The sequence below is a fragment of the Lobosporangium transversale genome, assembly GCF_002105155.1.
Source record: "Lobosporangium transversale strain NRRL 3116 chromosome Unknown BCR41scaffold_14, whole genome shotgun sequence".
Classification (NCBI taxonomy): Eukaryota; Fungi; Mortierellomycota; class Mortierellomycetes; order Mortierellales; family Mortierellaceae; genus Lobosporangium; species Lobosporangium transversale.
The window spans coordinates 379,065-398,138 of NW_019028992.1; the positions used below are offsets into that span (position 1 = coordinate 379,065).

General features: G+C 43.0%; 5 protein-coding genes and 1 non-coding gene across 6 annotated transcripts; 1 reads left to right on the plus strand and 5 right to left on the minus strand.

Moving 5' to 3' along the window:
• The first annotated feature begins 32 nt into the window (after positions 1-32).
• Positions 33-1,198, plus strand: BCR41DRAFT_351675 (ribosomal protein S17e). The gene is made up of 2 exons (XM_022023835.1): positions 33-117; positions 738-1,198. The coding sequence occupies exons 1-2, from the start codon at positions 115-117 to the stop codon at positions 1,155-1,157; spliced, it is 423 nt and encodes a 140-aa protein (XP_021882341.1). The 5' UTR covers positions 33-114; the 3' UTR covers positions 1,158-1,198.
• A 90-nt stretch (positions 1,199-1,288) lies between these two features.
• Positions 1,289-4,099, minus strand: BCR41DRAFT_351676 (hypothetical protein). The gene is made up of 5 exons (XM_022023836.1): positions 3,954-4,099; positions 3,217-3,608; positions 2,719-3,014; positions 1,924-2,597; positions 1,289-1,809 (listed from the first exon to the last, which is right to left on the minus strand). Exons 1-5 carry the CDS (start codon positions 4,042-4,044, stop codon positions 1,313-1,315), a joined length of 1,950 nt encoding a protein of 649 aa, XP_021882342.1. The 5' UTR covers positions 4,045-4,099; the 3' UTR covers positions 1,289-1,312.
• Positions 4,100-5,441: 1,342 nt separating this feature from the next.
• Positions 5,442-6,817, minus strand: BCR41DRAFT_351678 (hypothetical protein; the record flags this gene model as incomplete). The annotated part of the gene is made up of 3 exons (XM_022023837.1): positions 5,442-5,689; positions 5,840-6,085; positions 6,106-6,817. Coding segments are annotated over 3 exons (1,206 nt in total), but the record flags the coding sequence as incomplete, so codon positions are not given.
• A 444-nt stretch (positions 6,818-7,261) lies between these two features.
• BCR41DRAFT_t56 lies at positions 7,262-7,334 on the minus strand. The gene has a single exon. It is a non-coding gene; the product is annotated as a tRNA-Trp (tRNA).
• Positions 7,335-12,607: 5,273 nt separating this feature from the next.
• BCR41DRAFT_40189 (hypothetical protein) lies at positions 12,608-15,145 on the minus strand. The gene is made up of 4 exons (XM_022029258.1): positions 13,317-15,145; positions 13,098-13,178; positions 12,943-12,997; positions 12,608-12,832 (listed from the first exon to the last, which is right to left on the minus strand). The coding sequence occupies exons 1-4, from the start codon at positions 14,844-14,846 to the stop codon at positions 12,636-12,638; spliced, it is 1,863 nt and encodes a 620-aa protein (XP_021882344.1). The 5' UTR covers positions 14,847-15,145; the 3' UTR covers positions 12,608-12,635.
• A 299-nt stretch (positions 15,146-15,444) lies between these two features.
• On the minus strand, positions 15,445-16,762 carry BCR41DRAFT_377483 (WD40-repeat-containing domain protein; the record flags this gene model as incomplete). Its single annotated transcript, XM_022027109.1, has 2 exons — positions 15,445-15,514; positions 15,669-16,762. The coding sequence occupies 2 exons, from the start codon at positions 16,760-16,762 to the stop codon at positions 15,445-15,447; spliced, it is 1,164 nt and encodes a 387-aa protein (XP_021882345.1).
• Between the last annotated feature and the right edge of the window lie 2,312 nt (positions 16,763-19,074).

Below are 19,074 nucleotides of genomic sequence, written 5' to 3' on the forward strand. Positions count from 1 at the left end.
GATTTCCATGCCTTACTTTTTTTCAGTGAACACACAAACTTTTTTACACTCTCTCTTCCCTTCTCTTCTTTCTACTCACGTTCATCGTTCATCATAACCATAACCATATAGACAATGGCAAGTCATCTAGAGATGTCACGCACGTGACGGATCTTTATGAGACAGCAGTTTATCTTTACAAACTGAGGAAGGATGCCTTTGGATACAACAATGAGCAACAAACCATCCATCTATCTATCTATCCATCGATATTGAAATCTTTGATTTTTTTTTTTTTTTTTACTATTGCTATTATTATATGTTATTATAATTTCTATTTACCCTTTGTGGTTTGATCTCGTTGATTCAACCTTCAATGCCACCAATTCTGTTGCTTTTTTTTTTTTTTAATGGTTGACATTCCTGGCCTCCTGGCTACAGAAATTTCAATGAAAAAAATGGAAATCAGGCTATTAAACCAAAGCCAACGTTGAAAGAGAAGCCAAATGGATTAAACGGTTTTATCGATGGAATGACTATGGACTACATGACATTAAAACAAATAATAATAATATGGACACGATGAATCAACAAAAAAAAAAGAAAGAATCCTTCCTCAGCTCGGAAACTGAAGGAAACAAGAAAACAAAAGTAGAGTAAAAATATTCTAAAACGTCGATATCATTGTTTCTCCTTGAAATTCCTTCTACACCCCCAAATCCTCCTTCCAAAAAAAAAAAAAAAAAAAAAAAAAACAGGGTCGCGTTCGTACAAAGACTGTCAAGAGAGCCTCCAAGGTTCTGATCGAGAAGTACTACCCTCGCTTGACGTTGGATTTCCAGACCAACAAGAAGATTGCCTCTGAGGTGGCCATCATCCCCTCAAAGCGTCTCCGCAATAAGATTGCTGGTTTCACTACCCACTTGATGAAGCGTATCCAGCGTGGTCCTGTCCGTGGTATCTCCTTCAAGCTTCAGGAGGAAGAAAGAGAACGTAAGGATAATTACATCCCCGAGTTCTCGGCCTTGGATACCTCTGCTATCGAGATCGATACCGAGACCCAGAACTTGCTCAAGTCCTTGAACTTTGAAGAATTAGCTGGTGTCACTGCCGTTGAAATCAAACAGGCCCCCGTCGAGACTCGCAAGCCCCGTGGACCCCGTCCAGATCGTACTTGAAGAAAGAAAAAAAAGAATAAAAGACCTTTTTAGGAACAAGATTTGTTTTTTTTTCTTTTTCTTTATTTTTTAATGTTCAACTTTGAAATGCTGTTTCTAAGTCTACTCTGTGAGTTTTTTTTTTTTTTTTTTGTATTATATTGCACTATTTTTTTTTACTCGTTCACCTCTTGCGACTCAAAGGCAGGGTACTTGGCAGAGACCTCTGACCAAGTAATCTTGCCTTCGCACAACTCTTTGACGAGATCTACAATGACCTCAATCTTTTCACGGATTTGCTTAGTCGAATCGCGCTCACGGAGGGTAACTGTGTTGTCTTGAGCTGACTGGAAATCGACTGTGATGCCAAAGGGTGTGCCAAGCTCGTCGTTACGAGCATAGCGACGACCAATTGATGCACCAGAGTCATCAATCTTACTAGAGATGCCGCTGCGGCGGAGCTGCGCAGAGACCTTTTGCAGTACTGGCACAAAGACATCGTTCGTTGACAAAGGAACAAGCAAACACTTGGTTGGTGCTACCACTGGAGGGAACGACAACACGCCACGCGCCTCTCCTTCTGGACGAATCCAATAAACGTGTTCCATCAAGCAATACAAGATACGGCCAATACCGAATGAAGGCTCAATGACGTTGGGGGTGAATTCGCGGACTGTATTGCACCATAAAAGAAAGTGAGGGTATCAGAAAATGAAATTAACAAATCAAGCTGTCCTGCTTTCCGATTTTTTTTTTTTAGCACAACTAATAACCCATGTTTCCTTACTGTGAGTAGTGATAGAAACCTTTTCAAAACTGGAGATAAGGTCCTTGGTGATATCAAAAGATGTATTGTTGACATTAACTGAGAAGGTACCATCGCTATCGTGCTTCTTCTTGAGTTCTTCCAAAGTGCATTCGTCCAATGAAGCCAAGTATTCCTCAACAGCCTTAGCATCTTTCTTAAAACGAGGGCCAAAGACCTTCTTATTGATCTCCAGTTGCAGCTTCTCCTCTACAAGAGGCTCAGGCAGACGCTCACGGACAACCAGCTTCTCGCCAGTCTTGTTTGAGTGAACAGTCAGATCATAGGCTGAGCGGTCAGCACAACCCACACATTCCTTCCAGCCATACGATGTGTGGATCTCTGCATCCCAACAGTCGCAGGCGTAGTGAGCCATCTCGTTCTTCATATGCTGGCGGAAACGAATACGATCGGGATTGATACCGATCTTAGTCAGGAACAGGTGAATGCGAACCAAGAAATAACCCAATGTCTGGTTGTCGATTATTTTCTTCTCCACTGCCTCGCCTACAGATATCTCCAGAAGCTCGGTCTTGCCCTGGAGCTGAACAGATGCGGGAAGAATCCTCAACTTGTAATCCGCAACCTCGTGGAAACGAGCGTGGTCTTTCTTTGTGGGATCAACATAGTGCTCAATCTCTGCCATCGTGAATTCTCTGTTTTATGTTTGAAGATATAAAAAGGAAAAAAGAAAAAAAAAAAATACGTGTTCGAGATTAAAATGCTTCCAAATAGATAGAGTTAAAAAACGAAATACAAAAACTATCCTCTCTTTACCTAACACGCAAGAGACCTTCGCGAGGGGAGATCTCATTACGGAATGAACGACCGATTTGAGCAGAAGCAAAGGGCATGCGATCGTTGTTGAATTCGAGAAGTCTCTTAAAGTTCAAGAACTGTCCTTGAGCAGTCTCAGGGCGCAAGAAGCCGGGGAATTGGCCAGTGGGTCCAATGCTGCTGGCGAACATGAGGTTGAAGACAACAGGCTCAGAAAGGTCGTTACCGGTTTCAGGTGATTTGATCTGATGTGTGCGCATGAGTTCACCGAGTTCTGGACCAGAATAGTTGTCGATCTATTATTGAGCCACATCCCCGTTGAGCAACATCGTTTAAATGATAGAAATAAATGATAGAAATAAATGACAATGTAGGTTGAGATATAAAAAGCAGATGAGTGGCACAGCAATGCGACAAACGGAAATCTTTTTAAGGTTACATAAGCCAAATCGCCTTATCTGCCTTATCAATTGAGATCCTTTTCCAAAATAAACTCACCTGAGCAAGGATCTCCTTGTAGGTCTGGACTGTGGAATCTTCAAGACGGACAGCCGTGACTTTGGCAGCCTTCTTTTTCTTCTTTTCATCCTTATCAGCCTTAGTCTCAACAGGAGCATTGCGAGCAATCTTATCACCATCCAGACGGGCTTCAAGGACGTTTTCGACCAAGTGATCAGCACGGAAAATCTCGCCTGTCTTGAGATCTTTACACATCCAGTCCGAGAAACGATCTACGTGACCTGAAGTCTTAAGAACCTCTGCTGGTGTCATGATCGAACAATCAACCTCAAGCATGTCTTCCTCAAGCACAAAGTGCTTGCGCCAGATCTCGAGCACATTCGCCTGAAGAGCACAACCTGGAGGACCATAGTCGTAAAGACCAGCAACGCCTATAAAGCAAAGAAAAGAAAAAGGGAATCCAAAACCAATAATAAATAACCGTTGTTGTATTCCTCTTTTCTTTCTCTCCCTTGGCTGAAAATGATGCCCCTGAATCATCAATCTCTGGGTTCTTCAAGAAAAAAAAAAAAAGAAAAGAAAAGAAAACTGATATAAAAACATGCGCCTTTCCAACTATTGTCGCTAGCTACTGATCCTCTTTTAATGTGAAATACAGATTTTTTTTTTCCCTCTCAGGGTTTCTAAAGCATGCGCCGAACAGCATTGAACGCCTTTCTATATTTATATCCTGAGGCTTGACATGTGTAGTGTAAATGATTTTTAGAATGCTTTACCTCCATAAACTGAGAAGGCTGGGGCGTAGAAGAAGCGTTTTCCGAGCAACTGCTCAAGAGCAGCTCTGTTGAATGTAGGTTCAGTAGACATGATGGAGTTGAAATGAAGAGGAATGGAGATAAAATTTAGGATGAAAGAAGAGACATTGTCAACGATTGTCAACGTTGACTCGTCAATGGCTCATTCAGTGCAAACATTCTAAAGCCACCAGAATGACTCACGTGTAGCAAACAATTAAAATGAAACCTTTTTTAGTCATGAGTTTGGTCAGAGTATGCTGCTAGATCGTATGCATTTGTGTCCATATTAGTATGAGCGCTGCCGTCGTTACTGGTACTGGCATAACCATGTCTACCCATTAGCCCACGCTCTGGCATACCTCTGGTTCTGATAAAAGTAGATGATGTGGAAGCAATGCTCTCTTCGTATCCTGGTGGTTGATAATGCTGCTGCTGCTGTAAAATAGTCAGACGTCGTGGCACAAGAAGTCATACTGAACTGCCTCAAATGACCGCCTATCGAACTCCGCAAGGTTTGCACCATCAACTAAAGTGCTCATGAATGAGTGATGATAACTTGGTGGATGTGTCTCGTCTGTAATCAAAGTGTCTTCTGGGTATACTGGCAGTCCGCTGTCATTCCTCCTGTTACTTGCTGATCCATCCTCTACTTATCACATTAGTATTGATATCTTGCTTAGCAATGTCATGCTCTAAAATATTTGGTGTTCGCTTATTTGGGGCTATCCCTTGTAGATACACCAATACACGCAAAGTATGCTTCACTTGGATCCCAATCTGAGATATCACCCCTGTATTATGGCAGAATCTCTTCGGTAGACTTGAGCATTGGTCTCTGACTTGAATCTCATTAGTTTCTTTATACCACTGAGCGAATGGTGCTTCAGGTGTCTTGAATATCAGTCACTGGCGTCGCTGTGTCATACCCTGCTGTTTCAGAGAGGAAAACCCAGAACACGGATTCCCATATCTCAATTACAACATCCTTTAATGACGTCTTATGTCCATTCAAGCATAGATGGATCATCAAGGGTATAGTTCCCCCATGTGGAAAGACAAGGCAAGGCAAGGTCAACCTTCCTGTTATTCTAGGCGTCCGTTTCAAGGCTAGTTGTTAAAGACCTCCCCTCAAATATTCATTACTCAGAGGTGGCGCAGTGTGTTTTAACAGGATGACTGGCTTTGTGATATGTGGTAATTGACGCTGACGGCTGGACATGTGAAAGCGGGCGGGAAGCTATTAATACTGCCATTGCTGCTGTTGCTGTTGATGTTATTAGGGAGCATAAATAGTAATGGGGACTTGTGGGTTCCTGGAGCAAGGATCAGAGGCTCGTTAGAACGGTTAGAGTTTTCATCGCCTACTATTTGTTGATCTGTAAGATTTTTAAAGTTAGTCCAGAAATCCAGAAATTCAGGGACAAAAGATTAGGTAGAAGGATACAGACGGAAATAAACAGAACTTACAAATTTTTTGAGGGTGTAGCATTGAGCGCGCTTCGCAGAGGAATCTTCCGTGAGTTTGTACTTTGCAGGTCTCTCCTGCCTCTCAATTTGAGCAAGACCGATTCTTGCGATGTTTTCCGCTCCTATTGCGTCACGGTCGAAGGATACCTTACAAGCACGGCAACATTTAGAGCGAGGGTACACCGTCTCTAAAAAGCTATCGCAGAGGGGTCGGGGACAGCGGGCGCTGGTGTAAAATCTGTGCGACCCTACAGCGAAGTGTCCTCGTGCTTTGACCTAAGTGTCTCAAATGGCAGTCGTTTATCGGCAAGGGCTCTATGGCTTTCCAGCTTTTCTTATTTTTTAAAAAAAGTCATGTCTCGTTATAACAGTGTGCTTGCTGGAAACTCCTTTATTACTTTCAAAGGGCCCTAGGCCTACGACAAGCATTCCTTTTTCCCCGAGCATCTTCAACACTCGCTGCACCGCGTAGTCGAACGTAGCTCGTTGAACCTCTCGTAAGTTCCATTTTTTTAGGTGCCATCGGAACTCATAGAACTCTTGAAGCACATCCAAATTCTTTGATCCTGTCTGGGACTCCTCGTTCACCCATTGAAAGTACTCATTGTACGTATCCCTTTCAAACACAGGGATGGCGCTCTCATCTCAATCATTCCTTTTTCACGCTTCCTTTTGTTCAACAGGTGATTGAAGCGGAGGACGGGAAGGTACAGGAACCTGCTTCTCACCTTCACCGTTTGTCGCAAGTTAGGGTTGTGAGGGTCCAGCGAGGAAAACCTAAAGGCGTTAACAATACCAGGATCGCATCTGACGATAGTTGTGGTGTTTGCGGATGGGCATCGCTCTGGTTCGTTGAATGTGAGCTCAACGTTTTCAAGCAGTTTGGAGCTCCTCTTCCAGTTTAAGTTTGCGTAGTCTTCATCTGTCAGGTCTTCACCGGCTGCCTTTGAACACGTCGTGTTGAGAAATCCCTGAGAAAGCTCCAGTTCTTGGCTGGAGTCTTCTTCATCTACATCAGACTGCCGCTGTCTCGTCGTCTGGGTTGTGTCATAGGCGAGTAGATTCAAAACAAGGCCGTTAGTAGAAATCGTTCCTTTGAGGTTGAACCGAGTTATATCTTTGTCCTGCGACTGCAGGGATACTTTGTCTCGATATCCATGAACCATGCGATCACCTCCAATCTCACAAAAGAGAGCCTGTATCAAAACTCCTTTTGTTCCCTGTACACATTCAAACATTGCAGTCTTGGAAGGATTGTCGAGAGGCAGAATACGCTCCAGTAGCTGCTTGGTATCTTCGTTCGCCCAGAGGATGTCAACTAGGGCGTGTTCAGACAGATACACATACCCCGGGTGACCAGAAGGTTGTAGAGAAGTCTGAGTATATTTTCACTCTTTTGTTCTCCCGCAAAAAAACTCAATGTCGCTCATATCTTCATTAATTTTCTTGACATCGAACTAGAAAAAAAAAAAAAAAAAAAAAAAAAAAACTCTGAATAGAGAGCATTTGATCGCAGAATATGCATGAAAATACTCTACTCAAGGTTATACCATTGCGTTCCTGTAGTGCTACCTCAAGTAAAGCTCGGTTTCTTCAAGTGAAAGTGAATAGTGTGAATGAATGTGTACGTGAGAATTTTTTTTGCTGGATAAAATATGAAGGCAGAGGAGGAGTAGTCAAAATCACACAGGCTGTAGACGGCCACCATTTTAGGCACGACTGCCTTACGGCGCGTCCGCTGGCTGGTCAAATGTTTGTGGCACAATCAATTTAATCCCATCCATAAAAATAGCACTTCGCGTCGCGAGAAGCAAAAAGATTGGAGAATGAGAGACTTGAACTCCCGACCTTCCGCTTTGGAGACGGACGCGCTGCCAATTGCGCCAATCCTCCTTTTTATAGGACTTGTCGTAGAGCATCTACTAGTGATCTCTGGAAACTAGTAGGTAATGATGAAAAATGAAGAATTGGGCAAGAGCCTCGTGGTTTTGGGATACGATAGTGATCCTAAGTAATGCTTTGAATGATTTTGAGGATGCTGCAAAAGGGCATCGATAATAAGAAGAGAGATCTTTAATAACTGCTAATTTTCTGAGAATTCATAATGAGAATAATGAAGATAAACTCACCTGCAAAAGGGCATCGATAATAAGAAGAGAGATGCCGTTTTTGCAGTGAAGGAAAAAGCTACTTAAATACTATTTAAAAATGGTAGAAAATAGGATGATAGGAAATAAATAAATTGAAAGGAAATACATATTTAGGTAAATGAATAGGCGTCATTTACGACAGACTGACGTGGAAAGATCTGTCAATGATCCCAAAGATTGACAGAAAATGAACAAAATGATAATAAAAAGTTGGACGAAGTGCCAAAAGATAAATTCATAAATGGACAAGCCCAATGCCCAGCTCATCCCAAAGGTGCTGTATAGAATTTCGGCCCAAATGTTGCCACCAAAGTTCCTACAGAAGATGACTGGTAAGTATATGTCACTGTGTAAGCGGAAAGCACGTATGCCATCAACTACGCCAAACAGCATTATGAACCACAATAGATTGTATGCCATCAAAGACTTGGCGAACGCTCAAGCGGAAGAACAAATATCTACCCTGGCGCTTCGACTTAATGACAGCAATGTAATGGGACGGATATGTCGGACACGAGTACTGATGCTGCAGCACAGGAATAAGATGGAAGTCTCGCCAACTTTGGAGCCACATCGTGTCAAAAAGTATCGCCACAACTTTATATCGAATGTTTGTGAAGAAATGAAGAATCGTAACATTACTTTCGACCTATCGATCGCAGCCGAATTTGGTCTCCCACACAACGCTCTCTCGACATGGAAATGGCTAAACGGAGAATTACCACACGTATGCAAGGCGCTCACCAAGCGTATGGTATACTTTGTGGATCAAATACTTACGGATGATAAGGAGGACATGATCTCATGGCACGCATTCAGGACCCGTTACGGAGGGCCTAAAGTTTCGCCATTCTGGTTCAACCAACTTCAAAACTTTTGCTTCGACAACGATTATGTGGGTAGACATGCAAGAGAATGGAACAGGAGGAAACTGGCACTCTTAGACGTCAGTGATGATGACAGCAACAGCGACAGTAGTTATGTCAGCTCGGTAGACGGGGATACAGAAGACGAAGATCGAGAAGCGATTCGTGCACTCAACCAATTCATAAAGGATGAGGCAGCGAACAGAACTTTGACAGTATCACCGGCTAATCAAGCTGTTGAGCCACTAATTGGAATTAAGTGGATTCTAGATCAACAGAAGGAGCGGAAAAAGAGACGAGAAGCTGTTATGAAAGAGGCGCGCAGAGCAACCAGAGAACATAATCTTAGGCGACAAAGAGCAAAGTTAGATGCCATAGTCAGAAGAGCAGAACGCCACCAGGACCGAGAGCGAAGGCATGGTGAACGCATGCGAGCCCGCGAAGAAGCGAGGAGACGCCGGACCCAGAACACAAGGAGATATGAGGGTCTGAGCGAGCAAGCTCTGCTAAGGAGAGCAAAAGTCGACCTGGATTCCAACGAGACACCGTGCCTAAAAGTGATCCCTGAAGTCAACAGAGGCCTAGCCAGGGACACAAATGGAGTTATCATTAGCGCCAATACCGAGGAGAAAATCCAACGCCAAAGGGAACGGTACAATACCCAGCCGGGTAATGTCATTTATACGGATGGATCTCTCAAAGATATTGGCACTGAAAGAGTAAGTATGGCATTTGGTGTGGTAGTCCAGACACAAGAGGGTGAGTTTTACACTGCGCTATCTGGTAGAGTAGCAGGCAACGCATCCTCGACAAAGGCAGAGCTAGCTGGTTTGTTGGCAGGAATACTTATCAGCCCACGAAACAGATCTATGACAATCCGACTTGATAACAGCGCAGTTGTGACTCAATTCCGAGCATTGGTCCGAGGCAGAGTGGATAGCACGTTGCGACAACGTATTAGATCACCGTATGCAGTATGGTGGGCAGCTATACACAACGCATTTATTCAACAAGGATCGGAAGTCACGGTCGAGTGGGTCAAAGGACATGCCGGCAACAGAGGGAACGAAGAAGCGGACGAAGCAGCAAAACATGGACATTATGGCGAGCTATGGGATATCAACATAACGGAGCATAATGACATGTACTGCCATGCAAAGTTCAACGGTGTACCAGCGGAAGATGACTTAAGGCAGATCCTTAAGTTACAGTCAACAACTCGTACACATCACACGTGGATCGCTCAGAACAGGACGCAGGAGCATGTTAAGGATTGGACAAAAATTGATTGGCGAGCTACTATGAACATTGTTCATGATAGCAACCTACCGAAAGGACTCTTCACCAGCCCAGCGGACTGCCAAAAGCGAGCGCACAGGATCAAGAAACTCCATGGAATGTTGCCTACACAGTCATATATGAGACACTGGAGGCCAGACCTTTATGAAGACGGCAACTGCAGAGTGTGTGGGACAGAGGATGAAGACACATCGCACATCTGGAGATGTCCAAGGACGATGGAGACTCAGGCCGAGAAGTGGAAGGAGATAATCCAAAATGTGAATGTGATAGGGGAGAGGACATGGAGGAAAGAGTTGAAAGCAGTGCAGGAGCAAGCACAAAGGGCCAGAGAGAGGTGTAGACCCACCAAGGACAAAAGAGCCAACTTTTACTGCGGCAGAGGAGGACTACATTTGGAAAACTCTGGAGATGCATATCGATGGTGTGCGAGAAGTACGACGCCATGGTGATAGGAACGGCGATGATGAGGAAGAGAGAGAGCACACACCAGATTGGTCTGTGCAAGACATTTACCATGGACTTACGCCCAAGTCCATTGCTCAGAGTTGGAAAGTTGGCTTCAAGACAACAACAAGGATAGCTACATATATGGCAGGGCGCTTCGTCAAGGCCATAGAGGAATTCGGTCGTACAGAAATCTGGAACAAACGGTGTAAAGTTACTGTTGAATGGGAAAAGGCTCGTGGAATCACTGCTATGAGCAAACGCGCTAGAGGACGCAACTGTGTTGGGGAGCACAGACGTAGTAGCAATGATTTCCTTGTCCCTTCCCTCAGACAAAGACAGAAGCTGAATGTAAAAGAGATCTACAAGATCGCGGATGACCGAGTCCGGGACAGTTACCTTGGGAAAACCAAACTGGACGTGATGGAGCGGCTAGGTGGAATGAAGTTTTTGATGACTATGGATAGCGAATAATTTGTCGTGTTGCGCAACAGGCCACGTCGGAAAGGCGGACTTTGAGTACCAACCACGGCGGTCAGGGTTTATGAAATCATGGATACAGCGGCTCTTGTCGTTGTGCAGTAATAGCTGTATATTGACTATAGTTTCTGGAGCATTTTGTTCATAGAATGTAGAAAATAAATCCCATGACCCTGAGGGTCCTTGTTATCAAAAAAAAAAAAAAAAAAAAAAAAAAAAAACCTGCAAAATAGCATCAAAAGTGAAAAGAGGGATGCTGTTTTGCAAAGAAGCCAAAGTGATTTAAATATATACTAGGATTGATAAAGGAAATAATGATAAAAGTACTGAATGATGATGGAAATAATGAAGAAGAGGATACGTAAATAGCAGATTTACGACAGGACTCTATAACATAAACTGAATATACCGAAGAATACCTTTCCACAAGCGCACGCTCCCTAAGTGCATCTTTTTATGAATTAAGTCATTCTGAACTGTGTAAACAGGGCAACCAATTTCTAGAGTCTATTTCGAACACATCCTCACGACCTCATGGGTCCCAGTTATCAAAAAAAAAAAAAAAAAAAAAAAGTCATTTTGAAATCCTCACCTCTGTGGGGGGATGGAAGAACGAGGGTGAGGATGCCTACTAGGCTGTCCAAGACTTGTACCACGGTTTGGTGCCGAGGGAACTGATACAGAGATGGAAGTCGATCTTCAGAACCACAGTATCGATCTCAAGGTACATTGTTTGCCGCTTTGTCAAGTCAATCGAGGAACTCGGCAGGACTGATGTCTGGAACAGACGATGCAAAGTCATCGTCAACTGGGAAAGAGACAATGGCATCACCTCTGTGAGCAAACGCGCCAGGGGGGCGCAATTGTGTTGAGAAGCACAGACGTAGCAGGGATGAATTCCTTGGCTCTCACCAGGGACAACGACAAGCAGCAGACGTGAAGGCGATCAGGACTGGTACAGATCGGCGGGTAGCGACAAGCTACCAGTAGTAGGTGGAATTAGCAGTGATGGAGCGCCTGGAAAGTTGTAAGTTTTTGATGATTGAGGGATTGTGGCAAAAGGATGACCTTCGCGCACAACAAGCCAAGTAGGGAGTAGAGCCATGCCACAGGTTATCAGGGGACCAATATATCATATTGAAAAATTATATTTCATCAAACACTGGTTCCTGGAGCTTGATTCCGGCACCAATGGAGAGGGAATACGAGGTCTCACAGCCACTCAAAGTTCAGATAATTCTTCTTAGTCTTGAGGGCATGTGAAATCCAAAAATCGTCTTAATACAAAAGAAAAGTAAGAAATGTCGGCGTGGAAAATATCTTCACGATGTTAATAATTATACAATACCAAAAACAGCATTATTTTCTATCTCTTCTTGCCCATGCCTGCTTGGAGCGATATGCTCTCCAATATGTTGCTACGTTGCTGCTTGGCTGCCTTACTTCTTGTTCTACACTGAGCAGTTTTTCCACAAATAAACGATAATCATCACGTATAAGCTTTCCCAGTAAATTAAAATAATTTGGCTTTAAATTAGACTGGTTGAAAACACTGGCACTAAAACTAAGCTCTAGTTGCCGGAACATAGGCTGTATACATACAGTACCTTGTACTGTCGCATATAGCGCTCGGATGAAGAGTGAAGGAGTGAGTGTGAGGAGTGAAATGCTTGTAGAATAGCAAAAAGAGTAATAATTAAACACAAAGGCTCTTCAATGTCGCTCCACAACCTGCAAACATTGGTCATTAATCAAGCTCAAGCTATTTCATCTAAATTATCATGAATTAGCCTTCTCCTTGGTCTTGAACGGATTGTTTTATTTTTATTTTTGCAACCTACAAGTTAGACGAAATTGCCTTTTTTTTTTTTTTTTTTTGCAATGTTCGAGGCGCTAGGACTATTTATTATTTTCGATTATAGGCCTTGATAGGCATGGTTGATACATCAGTGTTACTTTTTCTCTTCAACAACAGTGACAGGGACAGGCTCGGGTACAACGCCAGATGTGACGATGGACTCAGTCTGCACAACTGTCTCCTCAGCAGCTCGCTCCATTTTGACCTCTTCAGTGTGCGTGGCTGAAACCTCAACGACTTTGCCAGTTCTTAAGATTTTGTTGTCTGATTCCACATCAACTCCAATGGCAGCTAAGGTTATTGACATAATGTTAATAAAGTTTTAGTGTTAGAAATATGAAGCAAAGCATTACATTGTGTGATAAAGAGTGTTGAATAAGTGTAGTCTTCCTGCCACTTACCAGCTTCCTTGGTCAAAGTCTCGATTTCTTCCTTGTCAATCGCACCCTCTGCATCCTATAGTCACAAAGACGCAAGTGAAAGAACATTAGTTATAACAATGCAGTAACCCAAACAAACTATTAAGCACGAGGTGGTAGTAAATCTTCTCACATACCTTAGTATCATCTCCCGAGTCAGATCCAGAGGAGGATGAGGAAGAGTCGGGTTTGTAATCCTCATCTGACTCACCATCCGACTAGACCATTGTAATGTCAGGAATGTTGAGAACAAGGTCGAAAGAAGAGCATATAGAGAGATAAGTAAAATGGATTGTTCGTTTCAATTAATACTGACATTAAGTACATGCATGCTGAGATTTACAACGAAAACTTACACTGAGATCATCAAGGATAGTCTTTCCTTCGCTACCAACAGCCACACCGACGGCAGAAGCGGCTTCCTTCTTGGCCTGCTTCTCCTTCAACTTCTTCTCTTCCTTTTCCTGCTTCTCCTTCAACTTCTTCTCCTTCTTTTCCTGTTTCTCCTTTAACTTCTTTTCTTTCTTTTCTTTCTTCGCTGCCTTCTTTGCCTCGTCATCGCTGTCACTGTCGTTACAGTCTTTCTTGATATTGGTCCTGCTGCCGCCAAAAAGACCAAGCCTCTCGAAGAAACCAGGCTTCTTTTCTTTTTGTGCCTTCTTCTTTTCTTTTTCGGCCTTTTTGGCCTTTTTGGCTTCTTCATCCAGATTCTCGTCGTCGCTGTTAGAGCTGCTAGAGTCCTCACCATCCTTGTCTTTCTTTTCCTTCTTTTCCTTCTTTCCCTTCTTTTCCTTCTTTTCCTTCTTTTCCTTCTTTTCCTTCTCTTTCTTCTCTTTCTTCTCCTTCTTCTCCTTCAATTTTTTCTCCTTCTTGTCCTCCTTATCCTTCTTTTCCTCCTTCTTCTCCTCCTCAGATTTTTCGGCCTTCTTGGCTTGGTCACCCAACTGCTCACCCAACTGCTCATCGCCGCAGCTAGCGCTGCTGGGATCCTCACCTTCTTTCTTGTCCTCCAACAATTCCTTCTCCTCTTTCTCGACATTCTTTACCTTTTTGGCTTCCTCATCCAACTGCTCATCCTCGCTGTCAGAGCTGCTAGAACTGCTAGAACTGCTAGAACTGCTTGAACTGCTTGAACTGCTAGAGCTGCTTGAGCTGCTGCAACTGCCACTGTCGGATTCTTCGCCATCGTTCTTTTCCTTCTTCTCCTTCTTCAGCAGCTTTTTCTTCTCCTTTTCAGCTTTCTTAGCCTTCTTAGCCTCCTCATCTAACTGATCATCATCGCTGCCAGAGCCCTCGCTGTCTTTTTTGTCTTTCTTCTCCTTCTTCTCCTTCTTCAACAGCTTTTTCCTTTCTTTCTCTTCCTTTTTAGCCTTTTTGGCCTCTTCATCCAACTGTTCATCGTCACTGCCAGAGCCGCTGCTAGAACCTTCGTCATCCTTCTTGTCCTTCTTCTCCTTTAGTTTCTTTTCTTTTTTCTCCAGCTTCTTCTTTTCCTTCTCAGCCTTCTTGGCCTTCTTGGCCTCTTCATCCAACTGTTCGTCATTGCTGCTGGAGCTACCGATGTCATTATCGTCACCACATGAGGCCTTGATGTCCTTGGTTTCTTCCTTGGAGAGAATGATTGTTGAGGCGGAAGCACTGCCTGTAACTTGGGAAGACGAAGATGACTCGACTGTGACTGAGGTGGCGGAGAATTGACGCTCAAACGACGCGGACTGAGTGGTGGTGATAGTCTCAGTGGTGGTAGTGGAGGCTACAGATTCAGTATCGTTGATGACGGTAGTGCTGCTGGCGGTCAAGACGGCAGGGTCCTTGACCTCAACAGTTTCGACGGTAGTTTGGACCGTAGAATGGACCTTGGGTTCTGTGCCAATAATCTCGGACATGATTTATTTGAGGTGTGAGTATGAGACAGGGGTTTGTAGAAGTGAGGAGTAAGAGTAAGGTAGATGGTATGGGCGATAAGGTCGGGTGCTAATAAAAAAGAGGAAAGAAGGGGAATGAGGAAAAGAGCGTCTTTTTTTATACTCCAGGAGTAAAATTGGGTGGCAAGACAGTTGAAGAGAGGTTGTGATTGGGGTACTATTTTATTGACTGTGAGAAATCTTGAAAGAAGAAGATGGAAAGAGTTTAAAGAAAGCACATGTGTCTGCTTGGATCAAATTGAACGGAGGTAGTCTATTGGTATAGTTACACAAACACTGGTTGGTACAATCGCTCAGGTCAGCCGAGCACGACTCCTGTCTTCACACACTTTTCTCACTCTCCGAGCATCCACAGCTCCACAGCTGAATTGAAAGGTAAACTAAATATAGATTCATAAGATTTTCGGGAAGACGGCACGTCGTGCATTTTATCTTCCTCATACGAAGACGTATTATACATGTATTTTAACTGTAACTGCGATATGTATTTGAACACTTGCTATGCCTGGATTTCACCATTTGTTCCCTTGTTAGTCATGTGCTACACAAATAAAGTGAGTTATGCAAATAGATCGGCGTCTAGGTCAACCCCAAAGTCCCAAACGACAATATTCCGATCTTGAGACGTGCTATGAATGCAAAAAAAAAAAAAAAAATAAAAAAATCAGCCCCACAAAAGATAACATCGAGTTTATTTGTTAGGTTTATATTTATATTTATATTTTATTTTTATTCCTCTTTAGAGCCCGAGAAATTCATATACAAGGATCAGCTTCTGCTTACCTGATGATGCGGGTGGGTGAAAATTGAACGTCAAACACCCAACTGACGTGCCCGTTATTGAGATCCAAGGTACATTCACCCGTGGTCATATCCCACACTTTGACTGTTTGGTCGTAGCTTCCACTGACAACCCTATTCTGATCAAAGTGCAATGTTCGTACCAAGTTTTCATGTCCTGATAAAACTCTTATGCATCTACCTGTTGCAGCTTCCCATATTCGAATCGTCCTATCATTTGATCCTGACACGATCGTTTCGCCATTGAATTGAACACAGGCCAAGCCCCGCTCATGCCCAACAAAATCACGCACACACGAGCCGGTAGCTACATCCCATAGCTTGACCAACCCGTCACCAGAAGCAGAGACAACTTGGCCTTTATGTAGCTGGATCGCATTTACAGGACCGCGATGACCCCTTAAACTCCTTAATAAAGCCTTGGTTTCAACGTCCCATATCTTGATAGATGTGTCTTTAGAGCAGCTCACGATATATTTTTCATCAAAACATACATCGAGTACTCCGGCTTCATGACCATATAGCGTTGATATAGGTTGACGTGTTTCCATGTTCCAGACAATGATGCTATTGTCAGAGGATCCTGAAACCATAATCTTATCGTTAAACTGTAAACAAAGAACAGACTGCGAATGGCCACGGAGAGTATCGGTACATTTCAATGTTGTTGCATCCCAAAACTTAATTGTACGATCTCTGGATCCTGTTACAATCTTGGTGCTATCGAACTGGATACAGTAAACACTGTCATCGTGTCCACTGAGTTTGGTCATTGCAGGAACGGATTGCCAACGAGTTTCCAGTATTTTACGGTCATGGCAAAGATGTTTCCAATCCAATCCGGGACTTACGCGTGCAGCAGTAGTGGCTGATAATTCTGCTGTGTCTTTGTTTTGGGATGTATCTGGTAGATATGTGTGAGTTACTGGAAGTGACTTAATCTTCCAGCGTTGATGATGAAGGAATATATTTTTCCAGAGCTCATTATCTGTTGTGAATTGATTCCAAGTTTTTGAGACCAGAGCAACCCTGCTTAAGGTAGCCATGTCGAGAAGCTTCAGGATATATATTGTCATCTCGTATGGTAGTTTTGAGAGAATGTCTATCCGTGGACTGTCCAGCAGCAACGAATAGAATTGGTTCCTGAGATCTGTTGCAGTCTTAGTCTGGTCATCCGAAGGCAATTCTTGTACCTCTGTGTTTATGTTAATGTTTGGATCTGTTGAGCTGTTTACATGGTCCGTGTGCGTCTGCGTACATGTGAGGGAGGGCGCGTCTGGGGATTGTACCGACCATGTATCTTCACAAGACACCTCCAGCCGGTGCTGCTGTTCCTGCCCAATGTCGAAGGCAGAGATGTTTGTAGTTGCCTGGAGCTGTATGGTAGCGTCAGTGGGCCTTCTTCTCTGGACTGTTGTCATTGCAGGTGAAGAAAAAGGATTCATGGAGAGAAAAAAGAAAAAAGAAAAAAAAAATAGGAGAGAACTGAGTGTAACTTGGTTCACTTGGTAAAAAGAAAAAGCTCAAGAGAAAGGAAAGGATGTAAGAATGAAGGAGATTTGCGAAAAGAGTAATTGAAAAAAAAAAAAAAAAAAAAAAAAAACAAAAAACAAAGAGTAAGTAAAAAAAAAAAAAAAAAAAAAAAAAAAAAAAAAAAGAGAAACAGAGGGAGAGAGGTAAAGAGAAAAGAAGGGGTGTACAAAAGTCTTTAATTAGATGCTGGAATGACCCGAGCAATTCAACCAAGCTTTTCAATCATTTTATTCATTCACTCTTCGCTTTCATTTTTATTCATCAACACTTTTTCATTTCATGACGCCCTTGTTGTGGAACGGAGGATCTGGGAAGGGAAGGAAGAGGGGGGGGGGAAAGAAAAGTTAGGGAGGGAAGGGTATGTGTAAGTGATAGCACACCCATGATACGCGGCTATTCTTTATGGACCATACTATGGGCAAAGGTATAACTTGAGCAACAACAACACAGCAAAAAAAAAAAGTTTCGTTTCATCGTCCATTACTCTCATACATGCTCTCAACACTCTTAGCATACCATGGTAGTTGTATTGTGATCGGAAACAATGGGTTTGGAAACGTATAAGGGGGATGCCTGTAGCTCACCCAAAGAGCCATCCATCTGTTTTATGAGTCTAGTAATCCTGAAGCGTTGAGGTGTGAGTTATGTTGGGGCGACTCAAGGATGAGAGAAGGAAGAGTAAAGAATAAGGAGCATTTATTCCTTGGTCTATTCTGCAGAAAACAGTATTCTTGATTAGCTGATACTAAGATAGATTGTGTTGTGATGTTGTCGCGTTTCTTTTATATTTATAGTCGTTTCTTCCCAATCCTGGTCTTTATAAGAGCCCCTCCTTGGATGGTATTAACGTGAATGAGAGTGTGCATTGATTACAGTTCTGTTTTCTCTTCCTTTTCACTGATTGAGGATGTGAATGTCCCACAAACTAGTTCGTAACACAATAAACAAAGTCTGGGTGTACCAAAAGCGATCCAAAGGTCAAGGCACGTGGAATGATGGTAACAGATACAGTCCAAGGTACAGGGTGCAAACAGCCTATAACATGGTTAACATTGTAGGAAGAAGACAATGTCGAATGGAGGATGTTTGAGGTGTTTGCTTTCACTTCTCTGGAAGCAAAAGGAGCGAGAGCGAACACTGCCGCTGGATATACAGGAAGGATTGAAGCATTTGAGTTTGTATGGCGGTATGAAGGTGAACGGAAAGTCATCACTAAGGTATGAAAAGAGAGAGCCAGCAAGTCATGTCAATTATCGGTAATTCAGAGGACTCGTTATGGCATGCCAGGGATTTAACAGACATTGGTCGACCCCACAAAGCGCGCCAAACTTCACGAGGGTAGGGCAAGATGAGGTTTAGTTATTTATTAATTTAACTTTTTACTAAGTTAGTTTTATTAAAATCACAGTGGTATTTGATGAGATTCTATTTGTTTTACTTCATTTTGTCACTCTCTCCTTCTCTTCTCTTAACAATTACTTAGCGACGTAGGTGCAATTGAAGCTCTATCATGTTTTTTTATGCATTGGATATCATCAGCATGCATTCCTTGCTTTATAGCTATTTTGCTCAAATACTTAACGGCTCGCTGATATCTGTTTGTAAATGTGGCAATTCTTAATTAGGCAGAAAAAACCTTGATCGTCCATTAATTACATTCTCATTGATTCAGCATTAATATACCATGAGCGGAAGAGATCGACTTGCAGACTTTCATGTGCGTTTTGCATTTATAATTGTTAATGTTGCGCTGCTTTCATGAGAATATTTAATTGACTTCAATGACCTTTGTGAATGAAATCACGCCACTTTTGTCTCATGTTTAGGCCCAACAGGGTAATAACAATCAAGGCTA

Excerpts from the sequence above, each read along its gene's own strand:
- BCR41DRAFT_40189 (XM_022029258.1), bottom strand. The coding sequence starts at position 14,846 with ATGTCCGAGATTATTGGCACAGAACCCAAGGTCCATTCTACGGTCCAA. Across the intron at positions 13,179-13,316 it reads CTATCCTTGATGATCTCAGT|TCGGATGGTGAGTCAGATGA; the intron begins GTAAGTTTTCGT and ends ACAATGGTCTAG. Across the intron at positions 12,998-13,097 it reads ACTCGGGAGATGATACTAAG|GATGCAGAGGGTGCGATTGA; the intron begins GTATGTGAGAAG and ends TTGTGACTATAG.
- BCR41DRAFT_351676 (XM_022023836.1), bottom strand. The coding sequence starts at position 4,044 with ATGTCTACTGAACCTACATTCAACAGAGCTGCTCTTGAGCAGTTGCTC. Across the intron at positions 3,015-3,216 it reads ACAAGGAGATCCTTGCTCAG|ATCGACAACTATTCTGGTCC; the intron begins GTGAGTTTATTT and ends GCTCAATAATAG. Across the intron at positions 2,598-2,718 it reads GAAGGTCTCTTGCGTGTTAG|AGAATTCACGATGGCAGAGA; the intron begins GTAAAGAGAGGA and ends AACATAAAACAG.